Genomic DNA, 20304 nt, shown 5'->3' on the forward strand with positions numbered 1-20304 from the left:
AAAATGGTAACATTTCATCACCAGTGATTACAACAATATAAATTGCACTTATGAACATCATTTCCTTAAAGCACATTAAACCTTTTAACAACAACAAAAAAGGATAGAATCAATACAATTTCTTGTCCAAGTATCAACCTAAAAGGGAAAAAAAATGCAGCAATGTTCCTGCTTCCTGACTTTCTGAAGAGCAAACTTTCTGATTCTTGATGGCAGGACACAAAACATGGTATAGAGGCACTATCAGGGCCTTCTGGTAGACGTCCCACTGACACCAGAGCCAACTCGATTCTCAACCAAATTTAGAAAGTGTGTTTTATACCTGGAATTGGACGCTCAAGATGTCATTATTACTCATCTTACTCTGTAATAAAACCAAGACTTCACACTGCCCACATTTTCTTTTCTTTCTTCAATTTTTTTAACATTAAAAATATTTTATTTATTTATTTGGGAGGGAGAGAGAGATAATGAGGGACCATGAGAGGGGCAGGTCAGAGGGAGAAGCAGACATCCCGCTGAGCAGGAAGCCCCATGTGGGACTCGATCCTGGGACTCGATCCCGACCTGAGCTGAAGGCAGTCGCTCAATGGACTGAGCCACCCAGGAGCCTTTTTTTTTTTCTTTACATTTTCTTAACTTGTTTGTGCTGACCATGATTTAGAGATTAGGTATGTGCTTCTGAAAAAGAGTTTCTTAGCTTTTCACCATTAAGCCTAACAATTTCAACAGCTAAACTCATAAAAATGTTTAACTCCCTTTTGGGTTCTACTCAAACTCTTCTCAAACTGCAGTATATTAACTGGCATTTGTTTTTGCCCTAAAAGCTCATTTAACAAACGAATCTCTCAACCCAAATGGATTTATTTATTTATTTATTTTCGCTTTCCATATTGAAACAGGTACAATTTAGAGTTTGAATGTATAAAATTGTATTTCAAAATCGTGCCCGTTCCAGTAGGAGGACTCTAAAAATTCTTATGCCAAGCTCAGATGTTGATTTTAATCTTATAGTGGAAAAATAAAAAAAAAAAATTAGGGAGGGCACGGATTGCATGGAGCACTGGGTGTGGTAAGAAACAAACAAACAAACAAACAATGAATACTGTTACGCTGAAAAGAAATAAAAAAAGAAAAAACTTTTTAGATACATCCCATGCTGCCTCCTTCCTCCTGGCCCCAAAGAAGTGAGGAAAAAAATCAGAGGTATCTTTCGTGACTTCTATAGAATTAGAAATGTGGTTGCAAAGGTAGAAAGAGATCTCTGTAATTTTTTTTTTTTTTAAAGAAGAAGAGACTGTTTGTAGAAACTCATGTCGTTGACTCCATGAATGCCTCTGCCAGTGGGTTGTGATTGGAGGAAATCCTAGCATCTGCCTTCTTTCCCCAAGGGTGCGCTTTGGCTTTTGCCGTCCCTCAGCATGTGAAGGATTGGTGCTGGGGAAGGTAGTGCTTGAACTGGGGGAGTGCGGGCCGCCTGACTCTGGGCGCCATCTTAATTTTAAGCTTCTCTGATTCCACCCAAGCATCAAGGAAACTGTGGGATGATCTGGGAGTAATCATGTGGAATGTTTCCTCACACACTTTGGGGAATACCACGCAGTATTGTTTTTATACTCCAAGTTCTTCGTGGGGGCTTATTGTAGGCTGTCTTAGACACCAGTGGTCATCACAAAAGGTCCTACTGGGTTGAAGGAGACTGAATTTGTAAGAAGTATGAAGTTGACCACTCTTGTAGCTGAGATTTATGTAATCAGATGCATTTGGCTGTTAAAACCTCAGCCTTCCAAGGACTAATTACAGGGAACACAGCTCATCAGAGAGAACCTGGAAAGATACTGTGCAGTGTGCCCTATATCACACGTGGGACATTTATTCTCGCTGGGGTCTGTCTCTCGATAATTGTTCTTTAGGATTTGTTGCTCAGGAGCTTATGGGAAAAATTACTCCTAACAGAAATACTATTATATTTTGTTCACAGTATTCTAACTTTCAGAGGATTTAATGACAAATCTGTTCTCACTATGAGGGTAAAGTTAAATGTATTTCTAGACTTAAATAAAACATGCAGAAATAAGAATTTATAGGGAAGAAATTGCTGAATGAAGAGAGGAATGAATGGCATCATGTTTCAGTCTGCGGACAGCCTTCAGAAGAATCTACACTGTGATGGGCAAATTGGTCATTCCTCCGCTCAGGGACAGAGGGGACCCAGGTGTGCAGGGAGGACAGAGGACATTGGCAGGAAATACTAGGGGCTCGGTTTCCCTTGGAGTATTTCCATAGACAGCCTGTGTGCAGTGACATACACGAGCGTCTACACCCCTCTGAACGTGAGCAGTCATTTCTTGTCTTCTGTTGTGACTCATGCTGAGATTAAGTTCTCTTTTGTGTTTGGTACAAACTCTGACGGCCGCACACACACACAGTCTGGGGGTCTGAATCATCAGCTCTAGCAATGTGCCAGATTCTGTCTCCACATTTTTTTTTCATCTTTCCTACTTAAAATAGCAAAGAGCTACGGAGAAGGGTCAGGGAATGGAGTGCATTAGCTCCCGGTTGTTGGTGGTCCCCGGGCTGGCGTACCCTCTCCTCCCAGCCCAGAGCTCCCAGTGACATGCCCACCTGATCAGTGCCCTCCAGACAGGCACAGGATGTTAAGCTTCAACACACATTTTCTCCTTTAGTGCTTGGAGCTGTCCTCCATGGAGAGGACCTTATGGAACAGACCGGGAGGCTGAGGCTCCCAGGTGTTGAGCAGCTGACAGAGGCCCAAGGCTGTTGCCGGCTGTCAAGGCGTCTCTGCAGCTGGTCCACACTGCGGGCTCCAGACTTCTGCGGGGGCTTCAAACCCGCGATTCCCTCATGGCTCTAGGTCAGGCTGTGGTTCCCACGACATAAACCAAACAACCGAAAAATAAGCTACTTAGTCTCCTCCTGGAGGACACAGCTGGAGAGGGAGGAATGGACGCGCCACACGGGTCACCTGCTCACAGGGCTCTGCTCTGGGCACTGCTCACCCTGGCTGCCCTTGTCCTGGGAGGTCATGCCGTGACCCCAGTGCTGATGTCCAGTCTGGCATTCTTTTATTTTTTTTAAGATTTTATTTATTTATTTGACAGAGAGAGAGAGAGCACAAGCAGAGGGAGTGGCAGAGGGAGAGGGAGAAGCAGACTTTCTGCTGAGCAGGGATCCCCACTTAGGACCCGATCCTAGGATTCTGGGATCATGACCTGAGACCAACGCAGACACTTAACCAACTGAGCTACCCAGGTGCCCAGGTCCAGCATCCTTTTAAAAAGAAAACCACAAGCCCCAAATGGAGTCATTTATGCTAGACCAAGCCACCAAACTGGGGCTTAATACCTAACCTAATCAAAGTTTCAACCTCCCCCAGAAATATAGTCTTAACTGATCAATCCAGGCTTCTCTGGTCAGCATCATCAATGTATAAAGGTAACCTGTCACATGGGTCCTCTCCAACCCCCAAAGCAAGATGAAGTAATCCACCCAGTAAGACCCCTTTTTCCTAAAGGAAGATGATCCTACCCCAAATAATCCTTTTTTTTTCCTTTTTCTGTTTATGACTCCCTCGTCCTTAAGAAACCTTTACCGTTCTAGACCCCTTTGGAATTCCCCTCTGTTTGCTAGATGGGATGTTGCTGGATTCCTGAATCAATTAATAAAGTCAAATAGACTTTAAAATTTACTCAGTTGAATTTTTGTTAACAGCTCAATGCCGTGCTCTGCAGGGGGGAGGCCACCCGGGGGTCTCACTCCCCCCTGTTGCTGGGTCTCATCGGACTTGTAAAAACCCATCCTAATCCCCGCGCAAGTAATTTACCACCACTGTCCTTTTTGGCTTTATTGGTTTCAGTTACTGAGGTGCTGACCAAGGCATTCTAAATGGGTTTCCTGTGAACCACTGAGTACAGTTTGTTTTTTTTTTAATTTAATTTTATTTTTTCAGTGTTCCAAATGAGTATAGTTTTCACAGGGTGACAACTTCTCCGTTGTGGAGACACTGTCTCTGTGTGAAGGTGTTCTCAGAGTTCAGTGAACCTGGCTTCCAATCCTGGCTTGCTGTGTGACTCTGGGCACACCCCTAACCCTCTCTAAGGCCCAGCCTATCTGTCAACAGGGCTTAGTATTTACTTCAGAGGAATGTTGTGACCATTTATTTAGGCTAAGGATACACACACTTACAGTGCTTCATTTATCGGTCATTTAAAAAAAGTATTAGACCCTTAATGTAAATCGTTAATTTATATTTGTTTTACAAAATTAGAAATAAAATGTCCCAGTCCCAGGACTCCTGGCAGGCCCGGGGGGAAGTGTCTGATGAACGAAAGAAGGTCATTGCAATGCTTCTGGTTTTTTTGCAAGGTTCTAAACACACCTTCTGAACAGGTTTTGTTGTCACTGCCTTTTGCTGGGGTCGGGGGAGGGGAGAGTGTCCTGATTCCCAGGGGCCAAGTGAGGGTGGAGGAAGCCATGAAGTCGAGATCAGAATCTCTGTATTTGGTCTAATTCTCAGTCCTTCCAGCTGTTAATACTATGACTTTGGCAAAGCTATTTAAATTTTCCATTTCTGGTTTTGTCCGCCCCACCTCCCAGGCAAAATAACCATAAAAACACCTTTCTGCTTGCTGCGCTCTCAGGCAAGTGGGGGTCTGCTAAAGGTTAAAGTTCCTTCCATATTCCGGTCACTTTGGGCGGCATAAGGATGCCTGGAGCCTGTTTCCCCATCTCAGCACATTTGTCACGAGTCTGATCAGTTTTAGGACGGTATTGATCTGATGTCGCGCTCCTAACTCCTGGATTTACACCTGCTAGGGGTCCTTTCAGGGAGGAGACAGGCCACTAAGTTGCCAACTGAGTTCCAGGTCACAGGTCTTGAAACGCTTCTCCCTCCATGGTCTTCTGGTTTTTAACTTTATGCTGTGAAGCCCCCACCCCCGTTGATATGCTTTTCCTTTAATACGCCATCATTAAAAAAGTATGCTCTTTGGGGAACTGTTACGAGAGAATCTGAGTGGAAAGCAACGCACGTACAGTAGACACGCGTTGTTTCAAACGCTTTCATTCTTCAATTAAATCTATTCAGTGCACCTGCTCGGTGTAAGGTCAGCTCGGCATGGCATTTGGAACAACATTCCTTCTGCCAAGGTGCAGTTTGTGGTTTTATCTGTCGGTGGGCTTAGCCCTCAAATCTCCAAGCAGGGCTGTCCATAGTAAAATGCTGACCCGTAGCTCAAGTGGGGGAGGGTTTAAAATAAAAATTAAAATATATATATATATATACACATATGTGTATATATATATATATATATATATATATATATATATATGATTTTCCGGCCTTATTGAGCTACAAGTGGACACAGATCACCGCCAAAGTTTACAATGTCCATCACGGACTGGCCTGCCTACGGAGGTCACAAGGTGTTTTTGCGTGAATCATTAAATGAGTTCAGAAGGCAAGAAGTCTCCTTTACAAGAGTTTTCCATTCACGTAAACGTCGTCTTCCAACCCGGTTAGCTGTTTCTCTCCCCGCCTCGCCTTTCCCACCAGGGACACCCGCACGCGGCACAGGCGCACCCGCGCACCCATCCCCAAGCCTCAGGAGACCCTTTCCTGGCGCCGGGGTGGACGCTCCTTGGACTGCGGCGGGCCAGGCCGGGCCGCACGGTCGGTGGGAGCCCCTCGCATGAGCGAGCCGGGCTGGCAGCGGGGGCAGCGGGGGCAGCGGGGGCAGCGGGGCCCCGGGGTCCCCAGCGCAGCGCGGGCGTCAGGCAGGCCGGGGTCCGTGCGCACTTCCGCCCGCTGCCGCCAGGGGCACCCGGGGCCTTGCGGGGCCGCAGCGTGGGCACTGGGCGGGAGGGGGTGGGTGTGGCCGCAGAGCGCGCGGGCCGGCAGAGGCAGGGCGCGCGGGCCGGCAGAGGCAGGGCGCGCGGGCCGGCAGAGGCAGGGCGCGCGGGCCGGCAGAGGCAGGGCGCGCGGGCCGGCAGTTGCGGGCGGGCCCACCGGAGCCGCCGGACGCCGCGGGCGCAGGGGCGCGAGGCCATGGAGCCGGGCGCGGCGGCCTTCCTCGGGATGCTCTTTGTCTGGGCGGCGCGGCCCTGGAGCCCGGCGGCGGCGAGGGAAGCTCGTGAGTACGCCCGTGCTCCGGGAACTTGCCCGACTCTTGGGATTCGTGCTCCCCTGAGCGCGCGGGTTTGCAGAGGCACCGCTGCGGGGTGCGGGGAAGGGGCGTCCCGAGGCAGCGCGCCGCGTCCCAGAGCCCGCAGCGGGGCTCGCCGGGCTTTTCCCTCCCGCCAAGTCGCCAGCGCAGCGAACCGGGTATTTGCGGTGTCCCTGTGGGGAGCGGAGTCTTTCGGGGACAGCCCAAGTTCTGGTGGAGCCCAGGGTCCGCTCGAGAACAGGCGGGGGGGCCGGCGCCCGGGGGGGCCAGGCCGGCGGGGCCGTGTCTCTCGGGAGCCGGAGGTGCGCAGCCCGCCCCGGACCGGCCCCGCAGCTCGGGAAGGCCGGACCCCCTGCGCCCCCGGGAGCGCAGCCTGCCCTTTGCGCTCGCGTCAGGTCCGGCTCCGCGCGGTGGTGGGTGCGGGGTTCGTCGAGGCCAGAGCCTGCGGGCGCCGGGCGAGCTCGGGCTGACCCGTCCAAAGACGCCGCTGCGCGTCCAGAGGCTCGGCCCTCCCGGGATTTCACTCTGAACATCAGGAAAAGTTGGAAGACCGCTGCTCAGACTGAACTCGCCATCCGAGGCTTTTCTTCCCTTAAGGGGTTTTAAGAAAGTCCCTCCTGTCTTCTCTCCTGGCTCCTATTCAAGAAAAATAAAATAAAATAAAATAAAATAAAATAAAACCAAACCAGATCAGGCGTAGGGCTCAGGTCAAGCTGGTGTGCGTTTCCAGAAAGGGCTAGCGGGTTCGTTCGGAAACTGACCTTGCTTTGGGGGTGTCCGGATTCAGCCCTTGCAGGGCCGCCGGACTCTGCCCTCACCGGGAAGTTGGCTAAAGTGAAAAAGCTTTGCACCTGAAGTCACTGTCCCACTCCTTCGTCCGTGGATGCGGGAGGGCGTGATGATTGTCTGGTATCGTCATCTAGTATTAGCTCATTTAATGCCATATCGGGTATGAGTCACTCCTCAAAATGAGCCTTAATCTCTTTTCAGCAAATACTGCCCCGTGTTTCAGACGTAATTTTAATTTAGCTTGGTACGACAACTGCTCTGATTTAATTAAAATGGGGGCATTTAGGTAAAATCAGATCCTCAGATCCTGCAATAGAGCTCTTTTCATTTTGCTAAAAAATTAAAAATGACCACTGCTAACGATTCGTTGATATCAGTAAATTGTAGGATGATTCACATCCTACTCTGAGGTACCATTAAAAAGTCACTGGCAGTCACTCCTACTTAAAGGAAAAGATTCTTCAAAAATCCTTCCTGTGAGGGAGAACAGAGTGCCGTGTTGACTTTCTCATCTCTGTGGTGCTGATTACAGCGTATTGGCAAGATCGGTTGTTGTGGTATTTATTTTCACTTAGTGTTTTACTCCCTGAAGCCCACAGAGGTATCAGGCTCTTTGACACTGAACATCCTTCTTCGGAATCCTGTGCTCTGGGATGTTCTGTGTTTGAATATCCGTGCAGACACTTGGGTCAGACGGGCTGGGTGTCCAGGCTCAGCCCCTCTGGGTCTCGGGCTGACTCCAGGTGCTGATGCTAGTCTGTGCTTTTCAGCCTGTGTGTTTAGGTATATTTAGTACTCTTATGAAAAGTTCAGTAAATTCAAGAGCTCATGTACATTTGCAATGGAAGGATGTTTTAGACACTCAGGTTAAAGTCTTTGATCAGATCGCCACACAGATGACACCTTCACACATGGAGTATATGTTTAAATGACTTTGCAGATTTAAAGATTCATAGAGGCCATGCAGATGGCCTTTGATAATTTCTCAGTAATCTCATCTGGCCACATCATCTGTAGCAGTAGAAATAAATGGTCAATGAATCTCATGTCTAGATTTGCTAGTTTGACCAAATCAGTGTTTTTTTTTTTAACTCCTGCGTATTTGGGGCGTGTGTGTTGTAATGTGTGTACAAGCAAAATATGTCAGCACATATTTGCAATCCGTTATTACTAAGTCAAGGTAGAGGGGTCTTTTTTGTTCTGCCCCAACATTTGAGAAATTCTTGCGGAGTTTGCCGGCAGCGTGGGATTTAAGGTACAAACAAGAAATCATGAACATGAATATTGCTGAAGTCTTTTGTTGGCTATCCTCCTTGCCACCCCCCACCCTGCCCCGTTTTAGTGTTTTCAAAACTCAAATAATCCTTTCAGATAGAACTTTAAAATGAACAAACATGAAATATTCTTGAGCACTAGCTAGAAATTAGAGTTGTATATGAGTAAAAAAAGACAAAGGTCTTTGCCCACGTAGACCCAAAGACAGAGTTACTCTCTTTAGAGCAAGTTGTCAGTAGTAAAGCAGCCAGCCAGGGATCAGCCTCGGCAAGGTTCCGGCCTAACAGGTCCTCTCAAGGAACAGGACTTGTTTGAAAGATTTGACATCTCAGAGATTACACATGTGCGGTACGAACATTTCTAATCAGTGGGAAATTTCATATCAGGAAGATGATACACGGGAGGGAAAATTTTTCTAAATAGCCATGATCGTGGGCTTGTTTTGTTGCTCTGTATTCTCTGTCTTTTTGAAGATAAAACAAGGTGCATTCTGCAAAACAGGGCTTAGGACCTATTTTTTTTTAAATGTGAACATCTCCCTGGTCTGCCTTCTAAAACTCTCTATCCTGAGTCAAGATGAGAGTGTTCTAATACGGATCTGTCCTCTTAAATAACTCAAGAGGGAAGTTAGGATATAGATTCCAAGTTAGAGCCCTGCTTTCTGGAAGTTGCTCTGTAGGCTGTTGTTGGCTCCTTTACTTCCTACCAAGAGCCACAAATGGAAGAAGGTGATAGCTCCTTGCTTTAGAATTACGCTGGTGAGCCCACGATTCCTTTATGAATTCCAAGACCCTTTGGGAGGGAGAAGAGATATAATCTGAGTATGAAAACATCAACATTTTGGTTGTTGTTAACCAGTTTCCCAGATTGTGCATCGCTCTGAAGGGTCATGTGTACCCCCTCCCACTTGGGAACAACAGAATTGGAAGGTAATTCACAGCTGAATTATTTTCCCCATGTAAGTAAAGTATAAGCTAGGGCTGACAGCTGCTGCCCCCTTTCCATCTCCACCAGAAAAGGACCCAAGCGTATGTGAGAAATTTCAGTCATTGATGGTGATTATTTGACACAAGTGATGACATTTTTACAGATCCAAGATTCCGTTTAGTGAGCATGACTGACTTGTTTTCACTTTGTTAAAGCTCAGTGCTTGTAATTTTCTCTAGAAGCTTCCTCGTGAATCCTTCCTTTCCAAAGTGCCCTTCTTGTTGCAAGAAAGAAAGATATATTTCTGGTCCACTACAGGTGGGGCCCCCACTTCTGTTCTCGGACTGATCATCTGAATTTGTTTTCATATACTGACACCTGTCCTCTTCCCCAGTAAATCCCTGCATACATAGGAGAGATGTCTGACCATGACTGGGGTGTGGACCAAGCCCGTTTTAACAGCAGCCGCGAGAAACCGAACCGTGGTCTCCACGGGCCTCGTAGGGCTGCCGCCTCGGCTGGAAGATTTGTACGGAGTCGAGCCCTTCCTTTGTCGAGCCTCGGCTTCTGTACGTGCGGAAGCTGTACTGTGTCTTCTCTGACGCAGGTGCATGAATATAATCCTGTAATAGAAATGATCACACAGTATTATCCCTTTAAAATGTAAATAACGTGCCCGGTTTGGTATAGTATCGAGGCCCTTGTAGTCTTTGAACCACCCTAACCTGGTGACACGATGAGCCTTAGTAATCTGGAATAAAATATACGCCTGCGGAACCTGGTAACTGGACATAATTCTGTAACTACTAAGAGGAATAAAATCACAAGCATGTGTTTATTTTATAGAGAGAGTGAGCAGGCACACGTGTGGGAGGGGCAGAGAGAGAACAAAGAATCCCACGCAGACCCCCCTTCAACACAGAGCAACCCCGCGTGGGCGGGGCTCGATCCACGGCCCTGAGATCACGACCTGAGCCAAAATCAAGAGTTGGTCGCTGGACTGGCTGCGCCACCTGGGAGCCCCATGAGCGCTCATTTAAGTAAACGTATTTGTCACGTGTCTCTTCTCGAGGGTTTTGTTTCTCAGGAGGCTTGTTCTTTCAGCCGACATGGATTCTTGTAATTATTTGCTAAGTGTCGTCAAAATTCTTTGTTACTGTCTGAGCGTCCGCGATCTCCGGGCAGGCCGAGAGGGTAAGAGGCTCCATAGGGTCTGTCAAGGCGTTTCGTCTTGACCCGTGTGGGCTAGACTCCTTCTGGGGTTTTCACTGGTTCTGGCCTCTCTTTGCCTCAGTAGCCTGCTCTGTGTTTGTCTGGAGGGAGCCCAGGCCTCCGTGTTCATCAGCTGCGGCAGGAAGGGAGCCTGTCAGAGGGGCGCCCCCGGAGCGGTGAATGTGGGGTCCGCTCCTGCCGCCGTGAAGCGTGTTGGGCAAAATGAGGCCGGGATAGATGGGTGCGAGCTGTAGCGAGCAGCGGCGTTCAGACAGTCCGGAGAGAGCCTGCGACAAACCAGTAAACAGACCCGTATTTATAGCGTTTGAATGCACTTCCCAGAAATACTGAGGTGGTGAGGATGCTTTTGGGAACACGGAGAAAACAAACCAAAAACGCACACAGTCTGAGGCGATCCTCAGCACAGCGTGGTGGGCAACAGCAGAGCCCGCTCTTCCAGTTCTGGGAGACCCTTCGCAGGACAGACGGAGTGACCCGAAGATACGTCATCAGGGACCCTCCCAGGCCTGGAAGGAGGTTTTGGGGAGAGGACTGGCGGTCATGAAAATCTGCTTTTTCAAGTTGATTTTGGGGGGAAAAACCCCAAATCATTCAACAATACTTCATAAAGGACCTATTCACTAACAGAAACCTCTCAATGAACTGAGCAAATTTCAAGTTGAATTTCCCCCCTTAAATCAAAATTAGTCTTTGACTATAAAAGTATAAAATAGTTCCAACAATTTGGAAGTAGCAGAGCCAAGGGCCTCTCCCCACCAACTTCCTAGAGCCTTGAAGGCTCGGCTTCAACATACAAAGTGCTTCAGAGTGACCTCTGCAGGATCCCACTCCCCCGGCCCCCCGTGGCCACTGCCGTGCTGCTGCTTTCGGCACGGGCTGGTTCGTGTTGAATAACTTTTAAAGACTGAATTATTTATGTTAGCCTATTTATGAGAGGCATTAGACCATCCAAACAGACATACTCGTTATTCCTCATTTGAATTCTATGGCATAGGACGACATGCTTTAAAGATGTCTTTTATCACGTGTTGTGAAAAATTATACACAACTTGTAAATACTGTGGAAAGAGAGGACGACAGCATGACCTTTGTACCTTCCCTCGGAGCATTGTTCCATAGGCCCCCACGATTGTCTAATTCTTCCGAATAAGGCAGCGTGACGACTGGGTCATTTCCTGTTTGATCAGAGCTTAGACACTAAGACAGTACATGTTACACTGATTTATTTTCAGATACACGTGGTAACTATGAAGGTTTATTGCCCTGTCGCACTGCTGTAGGACAAGAAATGGTGTCATGTATCTCATCTGGGTGGGGTCTTTTACTACTGTTGAGTACTGTGGGTTAGACAGTCGTGGGGGGAGTTAGGTATAGGTGCTGGGTTACTCATGCAGAGAAACATGGAGAATTCTGCTTCCTGAACTGGAGAATAAATTACTTCAGCATGTGTTATTTTCAGGGACCATGACAAGCTGTAAGTTTTTGTCTTCCCGAGTAGGCTTGAGATGTGGCTTTCGCAGAATCTATGGTCTGGGGTTCTGTCCCCGATTTAGTGGTTGTTGCCAGGGAGAAGGAATTTCCAGGCCATGCATTCACCACTGGGGGGCCAGGACTGGTGGCCCTCATGTGGGGCTGGGGGTTCGGTGACCTCCCGGAGGGCTGAGACCCAGCACTCCCCTGCTCGGTCCCTGCCGTCCCCTTGTCCCCTGGCTTGCGCTGCTCAGATGCCATGGGAGTTTTCTCTGGGGCTGGTGAGCCCGCGGTTAAGTCGCCAGCTCAGATGACCGCGGGCATGACCTGCTCCCTGGGGACATTAAATCAGGCCCTGCCTGCAGGACCCAGGCTCCAGTTAGTTCTTATTTTAACGTCTGCGAATCCCCGGGACAACCGGAGAGGTCGACCGGGGAAGCTAAGCGCGTGGTGTGGGAGTGCTGCCCAGCCCAGCGGGGGCAGTGTGTCCGGCGTGTGCGTGTCGGTGCGTGTGCGTGCCCGTGGGTGTGCCCATCGGCGCGTGTATGGGTCCGTGTGTGTGCATGTCTGGGGGTGTGTGCGTCCGCGCGTGTGCCTGTGTTGATGCATGTGTGTGTCCGCCTGTGTGTGTTGGCACGTGTGCATGTCGGTGTGTGTGCGTGTCCATGCATGTGTGTGTGTCGGTGCGCGCCTGTGTGCGTGTCAGCGTGTGTGCGTGTGTCGGTGCGTGTGTGTGTCCACGCGTGTGCGTGACTCTGTGCCCAGATGTGTGCGCGTCAGCACATGTGCGTGTCGGCGCGTTTGCATGTGTCAGTACTTGTGTGCATGTCGGTGTGTGTGCGTGTCTGTGCGTGTGCGTGTCTGCACGTGTGCGTGTGTCGGTGCGTGTGTGTGTGCATGTCGGTGCGTGGGCGTGTCTGCACGTGTGCGTGTCGGTGTGTGCGTGTGTGCATGTCGGTGCGTGTGCGTGTCGGTGCGTGTCTGCGCGTGTGCGTGTGTCGGTGCGTGCGTGTGTGCGCGTTGGTGCGTGTGCGTGTCTGCACGTGTGCGTGTCGGTGCGTGCGTGTGTGCATGTCTGTGCGTGTGTGTGTCTGCACGTGTGCGTGTCGGTGCGTGCGTGTGTGCGTGTCGGTGCATGTGCGTGTCTGCGCGTGTGCGTGTCGGTGCGTGCGTGTGTGCGTGTCGGTGCGTGTGCGTGTCTGCACGTGTGCGTGTCGGTGCGTGCTTGTGTGCATGTCGGTGCGTGTGCGTGTCTGCACGTGTGCATGTCGGTGCGTGCGCGGCCAACCCCAGGGTACAGGTGGGCACAGAGTGCTTCGAAGCCATCATCCGCAGAGCCTCCGCGAGCCTCATCCTCTCCCCGTGTCTGCACCGACAGTGAGGCCGAGTGACCGCCTCTGCTGACGTGTGGGCTTGGGCTGGCCCTGGACTTCGTGTGTAGACCAGTGAAAAACTGGTCTGTCAGGACCAGGGCCCTGGCAAGCATCTTTCAGTTTCAAGTGGCAGAAAACCCCATCACATGGACTTACCCCAGGAGGGGAACTGTGGGCGCCCATCGCTTCATTTCAGGCAGGGCTAGGGCCAGCGGGTGAGGCTGTGCCCGGAGGCTTGGTCTCTCCTCCTCCTCCCAGGGGGGCCCGGTGTTCTGGCGGTGCTCTGTCTGGCAGATCCACGGCCAAGGTTGGGCTGCCCAGCCGCACCGCTGGGGACAACGCTCCCGCCTAGCTGGACTCTGGCCCTCATCACTTCAGAGTGGTGTGTGCTTACTTGTCCCTTGTTCTGAGCTCCAGGAAAGCAGGGACTTCTTGAGGGGACAGGGCATAGTTCTGAGAGACAGTGGGCTGTTGAGTACGTAAACAGGCCAATGATTCACTTTCCCAAAACTTCCAGCCAAATCCCTAGATCTGACTCTCTGTATTGTCTCTGCTGGGCTGTGCGGCCGTTCCTACCAGGGGACTGTGACAGGGAGGGGGTGGCCTTCTGACCCACCCGGGGTGGAGCCAGGAAGGGATTGGGATTCGGTCCCTGACCCGGTGCTTTGCCTGCATCATCCTGACAAGGAAGCGAAATGCACCATCCATTTAGGTAATTAGTCTAACATCTATTATGAAAGCACTGGCTTTCAGGCTCTTATCTGCTTCATATAGCAGATGGTTGGTTACGTGCATGCCTCCTTCATTAGATTTTAAAGTTCCTGAAAACAGAATCACATTTATTTGTCCCTACAGCTTGGCTGATGGTGCTAAGTATTTACCAAGAAAAGAAGAAATTAATATATTGAAAATATGCTATTTTGAAAGTATATAGAAGCCCTGCAGCATCCTCATGGGTATTCTATGATCATTCTGCAGGTAGCCTAGTAAAAAGTTAATTTTTACACGAGCATCCCTGACTCAGCATTTGTCCATGGAAAGATTCCACTCACTGATTTCGAATGTTTCCTTTTCTTTCGGTTGAAAAATGCATGACATAATTTCTGGCCGAAGGCCAGGTGAATGGTGCATGTTCTAAAAGCTGCTGGGACCCTAAGGGGGCACTGAAAAGGCTAAGTGTCAGGGACACTACCCAAGACCAATGTGCGGGAACGAGGAGGCCTCTGGGCAGGGGTCCTTGGACGAGATGTCTGTTTCTAAGGAGATCCTACATCAAGCCCGAGCCGGGCTCCATATTCGGGGTGTGAAATAGAGGTGCTTGGGAGCATTGTGTCACTGGAGGTCCCCAGAAGCCTGGTTCACCCACTAGATGCTTGACGCCATATGTCAGCCCAGTGGGAAAGGCTGACTGTACAACACGGCAGAGGACAGGGAGGCCGACAGATGGCCCCTGCACCTCAGTGTGGCTGTCCACTGCCGTCTGGGCAGCCAGGAGGCTGCGTTCACTTGAGCCACAGCTGTCTCTGGCATGCAGCCGTGGACTTGTGGCTAGGAACCCGGCACGCCCAGAGCAAGCTCCTGTGTGGTCTCAGGCTTGATTCCCTTGGTCTGGGCTGGGGGATCTTCCCAGTCAACAAAACCTGCTACTATTATAGAAAATGTTTATGACTCACAGGCTCGAGGGCTTGATGGTGCCTAGAGAATATCTCTACTTTCAAATGAAGATTGCTTCTGACCCTGTTTTCAGAATGACGTAGTGGGGGCACCATTTCCACGGTGCTGACTCTAGCAGTGTCCTTTCAAGTAGCACAGAACTAAAATTCAACAAGGGTCCTCAAGGCACTGACCATACTTTCAGAGAGGTGAGGGGGTGGCTAATTGAAGTGTGGTCAGTACCCCAGTACAGCATAGTGACTGGATAGTGACTGGCTAGCTCTCTCCTTCATGCTGTGCTTACAGGGAGGGGGACGGCCATCTGTCACCAGACAACCCAACTTCAATGCCACTGAATACTCCCAGGCTGTACCCTTCATCCCATGACGTACTCATTTTGGAACTGGAAGCCTCTACCTCCCCCTGCCTTGCTCCCATTTTTGCCCATCCCCTCTCGCCATCACCAATTTGTTCTTTGTATTCATGGGTCTCTTTCTGCCTTGGTTCATTTTGTTTTTTAGATTCCACCTAGAAGATGAAATAATATGGCATTTGTCTTTTCTGTCTGGCTTATTTCACTTAGCATAATATCTTCTAGGTTCATCTGTGCTGTTGCAAATGGCACGACCTCATTCTTTTTTATGGTTGAGTGATATTCTGTTTATATATATATATATATATATATATATATATGTGTGTGTGTGTGTGTGTGTGTGTGTATGTGTGTGTGTGTGTACACACACACACACATACATCACACATGCGTATCACCTCTTCTTTATCCATTCATCTATTGATGGACAGGAAGGTTGCTTCCGTGTTTTGGCTTTTGTAAATAATGCTGGAATAAACTTGCGGAGTACATGTATCTTTTTAAATTAGTGTTTTGATTTTCTTTAAGTAAATATCTAGTAATAGGATTACTGGATCATATGGTATTTCTATTTTTAATTTTTAAAAAAGACGTATTTATTTATTTTAGAGAGAGAAAGAGAAACCAAATAGGGGGAAAGGCTGAGGGAGAGGATCTACAAGCAGATTCCCTGGTGAGCGTGGAGCCTGATGTGGGGCTCCATCTCAGAACCCAGAAGATCAAACCTGATCTAAAACCGCGAGTCAGATGTTTAACCACCTGAGCCACCCAGACACCTCTATTTTTTATTTTTTTTTTGTGGAGGAACTTTGTACTCTTTCCATAGTGGTTGCATGGATTTACATTCCCACCAACAATGCATGAGGGTTCCTTTTTCTCTACATCCTCACGAACACCTGCTATTTCTTGTCTTTTTGAGTTTAACCATTCTGACAGGTGCAAGGTGATATTTCACTGAGGTTTTGATTTGTTTCCCTGATGCTGAGTGACCTTGAACATCTTTTCATGTGTCTGTTGGCCATCTGGATGTCTTCTTTGGAAAAATGTCTATTCAAGTCTTCTGCCCATTTTTAATCACATTATTTATCTATTTATTTGGTGCTGGATTGTATAATCCAACTGATGCTACTTTTTATCTGGCTATTTTTTTGGAAGTCTTCTAGGATACGTAGTATCTGGCCATCAATACAGATGGTTCGACCTTTGTGATTGTTAAATGAGTGTTAGTCTCCAAGCCAGACATATCTGTATGTACTTTAGGATGCAGTCTCAGTTAAAGTGGATATGAAGACACCAGTGTGGACCCCTAGAGAGGGAGTGTTCCAGCTTGATTCTCAAAGATTAGGTTTAGCGCTCTCTCTTCCATTTGTTCCTGTTCCCTTTTCTTTAATTATTCCACCACTCACTTGTTCAAACCCTCCATGTCTCTGGAACTGATGTGCGATAGTTGTCTCCACAGTTTCCCTGTTGCCAGTTTACCTCCTCCTAATCCAGTTTATTCTACTGCCAGAGTAATCTTTCTAAAGATGATCTTACTTTCCCTGGTAGAACTTTCATGTATTTTCTTATATCACACACACACACACACACACACACACACACACACACACACACACAGTCCTTGAAAGGTCCCTTCTCTTCACTCACTGCTTTCATCTCCTCCTTTAACTGACCCTGAACTACAGATACCTCACTGCACTGACATTCTCACCAGGGCTTTCTCTCTCTCTCTCTCTCTCACATACACACACACGCACACACACACCTGTTTCCATTTCTGTCTCCTCATGCCTTGTCTTCCTGTTGAATGTGTTTTTCTTCTGCAATCATCTAGGCTCATGGATCCATGTCCAGGAAACACATACCTACAAAAAAAATAAGAACAAAACACATAGAAGAAACAAAGCATCACAAGGGAGAATCAGAAGAAATGAGAAAGTGTGCAGATAAAAATAAATGTAGATGTTGAGATCAATTTAGAATGTACAATTTGTTGTATAGGTGTAAGGAAATAAAAGATGGGGAGAATGGAGAGAATAAGGATGATCAAAATGATTGAGCAGAATTGAAAAAGAACAGTGTTGAAATGAAATTCTTTATCGTTGGTGTAAAGAATTCAGTGGCTGCTGACATGGCAGATTAGACACAGGTGGAGAGAGACTTAGCAAATTAGAAGTCAGTCGTGGAATAAAAAAACAGCATGTTCCATAGGGAGACAGGCAGGAAATATGAAAACCAGGCCAAGGGGCATGGAGAAGAGCACAAGATCTCTGTGTCAGATAGGAGTTCTGGAAAGAAGAAACAGTTAAGATGTGTTTCTATAGAAAGGTGATCTATAGCGGCCATCTATAGAAATTGCCCAGAATTGAAAAGTCACCAATCTTTAGATTCAGGAAGACCTTCAAATCCCTAGTAATACAAAAATATTACCACCCACAGCTACACTTTATGTTGGAACTGTTGAACCCCAGAATAGAGAGAAGCTGGTAAAAGTGGTCTGAGAGATGAATGACGAACAATAAAAGCAGGGATGTGAACTCTTAAGTTTGTGAGAGGGAATAATTGCCAGCCAGGAATTGTAGACTTACTGCTTTAAGGTGAGATAAAGTCATGCATAGAAAAAATAAAATCCAAAAGTATGAAAGACCAACAAAGCTTCACTAAAGAAATGTTGATGGGTAAGTTTAGCAAGAAAGGACATGATTACAGAGGGCAGTACGAGACGTAAAAATCTAGCAACTAGTGTGCAAATCTGATCACACATTTGAGCAACAATAAAGCTGTATGTAAAACATCAATGTGCAGTTTGTGCGATGAAAAGAAAGAAGACAAGTCTATGTGAGCAGTGGAAAGCCAACATGGAAAGGAGTGATCAGACGTAAGGCATTTTATGATCCTTGCATTATTTTGTGGAGGGAATTAAAATCAGTTTGATTGTAGGCTTTGTTAAGTTGTAAACCAGAGTGTAGTACAATGTTTTAAGGAGCCCCACAAGAAGAATAGTAATAGGAAGTATACCTTCCAAGCCAATAGAATAAAAAAAAAAAATGGACTAGGTGGGGGACAGATTTCAGACTATTCAAAAGAAAGAAAGAAGAGAGGGAAAGAAAAATAAGAAAGCTTTGGATAAAATAGGCAAACAAGTACATAAAACAAACTGTAATGAAGTGATAAGGATATAGCGATTTGAATAAATTATTTCCAGCTTTTATATTTTGGGTATAGAATATATTGGACAATATTATTCAGGATTTCAATTATATATAGAATATTTACATTTTCGGACACCTGGGTGGCTAAGTGGGTTAAAGCCTCTGCCTTTGGCTTGGGTCATGATCTCAGGGTCCTGAGATCGAGCCCCGCATCGGGCTCTCTGCTCAGTAGGGAGCCTGCTTCCCCACCTCTCTCTGCCTGCCTCTTTGCTTTCTTGTGATCTGTCTGTCAAATAAATAAATAATATCTTTAAAAAATAAAGCATATTACATTTTTACTTGACCAAAAAAAAAAAAAAACCCAAATCAAACCCAGTTTCAATAAATTTGAAAGAATTATCAACTTAAAAGTAGAAGAAAATTTCCTATAACTGAAAAGGAATAATGTGTTTTGATTACAGAAGCTCTTGTTGTGCCGAGTTAAATAAATGGAACACAATAATGGGAATTGTTGAATAAAGATAGTGGAAGTGGGAAAAACAGGGAAACGTGGTCCCAGTTTTGTTCACCCAAGATAATGGTATAAGCTGATTTGCTATAATGAAACGAGAGCTGGTTTGACTTCTTTGGAGCAGTAAGGTCAGAAGCAAAAGGAAAAGCGGAAATAAATACAAGTTATGAGGGAAAATAACTTTTTCATTGGAAATTTACAGTCATGAGTAGGGAGAATGACAAGGGAGAGTAAACTTTTGCTCATGGTCTTTGGGAAATAAGTAAAATTTTGCTCAAGGCATTGTTCAAAAATTGAGAGTAAGCATTGTGTTAAAAATAGGATAACCAGTGAAAAATGAATTAAATGAGATATTTTGCATGCTGCACAACATCGTGAAGTTTTTTCCTCTTTAAGAAAAAATGTTTTCTGTTTCATATTTTAATTTGGTTGTATGTTTATTCATTTATTTTTCTCTTATCTGATATTGAGAATATTCTTGATTAAACAAAGAAAATGTGTTTATGCTTGAAAGCAGGTGAATGGGCTCGTTTAAATGTGTGGGTTTTCATCTGATCTCCTTTGCTTATGGACTGCTGTAAGGGTTACAGCGATAATCCTAAGTGTGGCTTTTGGCACCATGGGTGGATTTGGGTGGCACAATTTAATTCGTGCTCGTAGCACTTTACTCATACACTTGCGATGTTATTAAGTTTCAACAATTACTGCTGATAAATTACGGAGGCATTTTTCTACAGGTGTCTGAAATCTCGAGCTATTTCTCATATTTTAAAACAGAAAAAAACATTGGATTTTATCATGCATTTTTCTGTTAGAATCTGGAGTTCCCCGAGGTTAGCAGATTTGTATCTTTTATAAACTAATTTTAAGTTCTGTGGTCTTATATAATGCCTAGATGATGCAGATAGAGAGGTTTATAAAAGAAAAGGCAGTATATACACATGGTGTGTTTTGACACATGCTGTGAATTTTAAATCTCTACTAGCTGTCAAACATTTCAGCATTTCCCCTTGTCTTCGACACAAGTGCTGCATCTCGGTATGGCTCGAAAGGTTGGTAGAGGAGTGAAAAAACCCCACCCTCTTTGGATGAATTTTGAAAAGAAATGTTTAGTTGCACCCTTGGAAATAACACCAAATAGATATATTACCTTTGCAAACATGTCTAACGAGATACTGGAAAAAGTACCATTTTATTCAATGGTGATCTAAGTTTGTATTTGCTTGATGCAAACACACACACACACACACACACACACACACACACAGACACATGCTTCCTAAAAATGATTGGATTTTCCACTTGTGTAACAGCAGTGGTCTCTAGTTTTGAATAAACATGAACCATTAAACAAAATGATTGT

At 46.7% G+C, this 20304-nt stretch overlaps 1 protein-coding gene across 1 annotated transcript in view; it reads left to right on the plus strand.

The window, feature by feature from the left end:
* The window catches only part of LOC308355045 (contactin-associated protein-like 3), a gene marked incomplete at both ends in the record, with an annotated part of 149601 nt that overhangs the window by 1294 nt on the left and 128003 nt on the right, over positions 1-20304 (plus strand). Inside the window, one exon of the mRNA XM_080822949.1 lies at positions 5576-6152. Within this exon, the coding sequence (XP_080679075.1) occupies positions 5576-6152 (577 nt within the window). The remainder of the gene's footprint in view (positions 1-5575; positions 6153-20304) is intronic.

This window comes from Martes martes (assembly GCF_963455335.1).
Source record: "Martes martes genome assembly, chromosome: 14".
NCBI lineage: Eukaryota > Metazoa > Chordata > Mammalia > Carnivora > Mustelidae > Martes > Martes martes.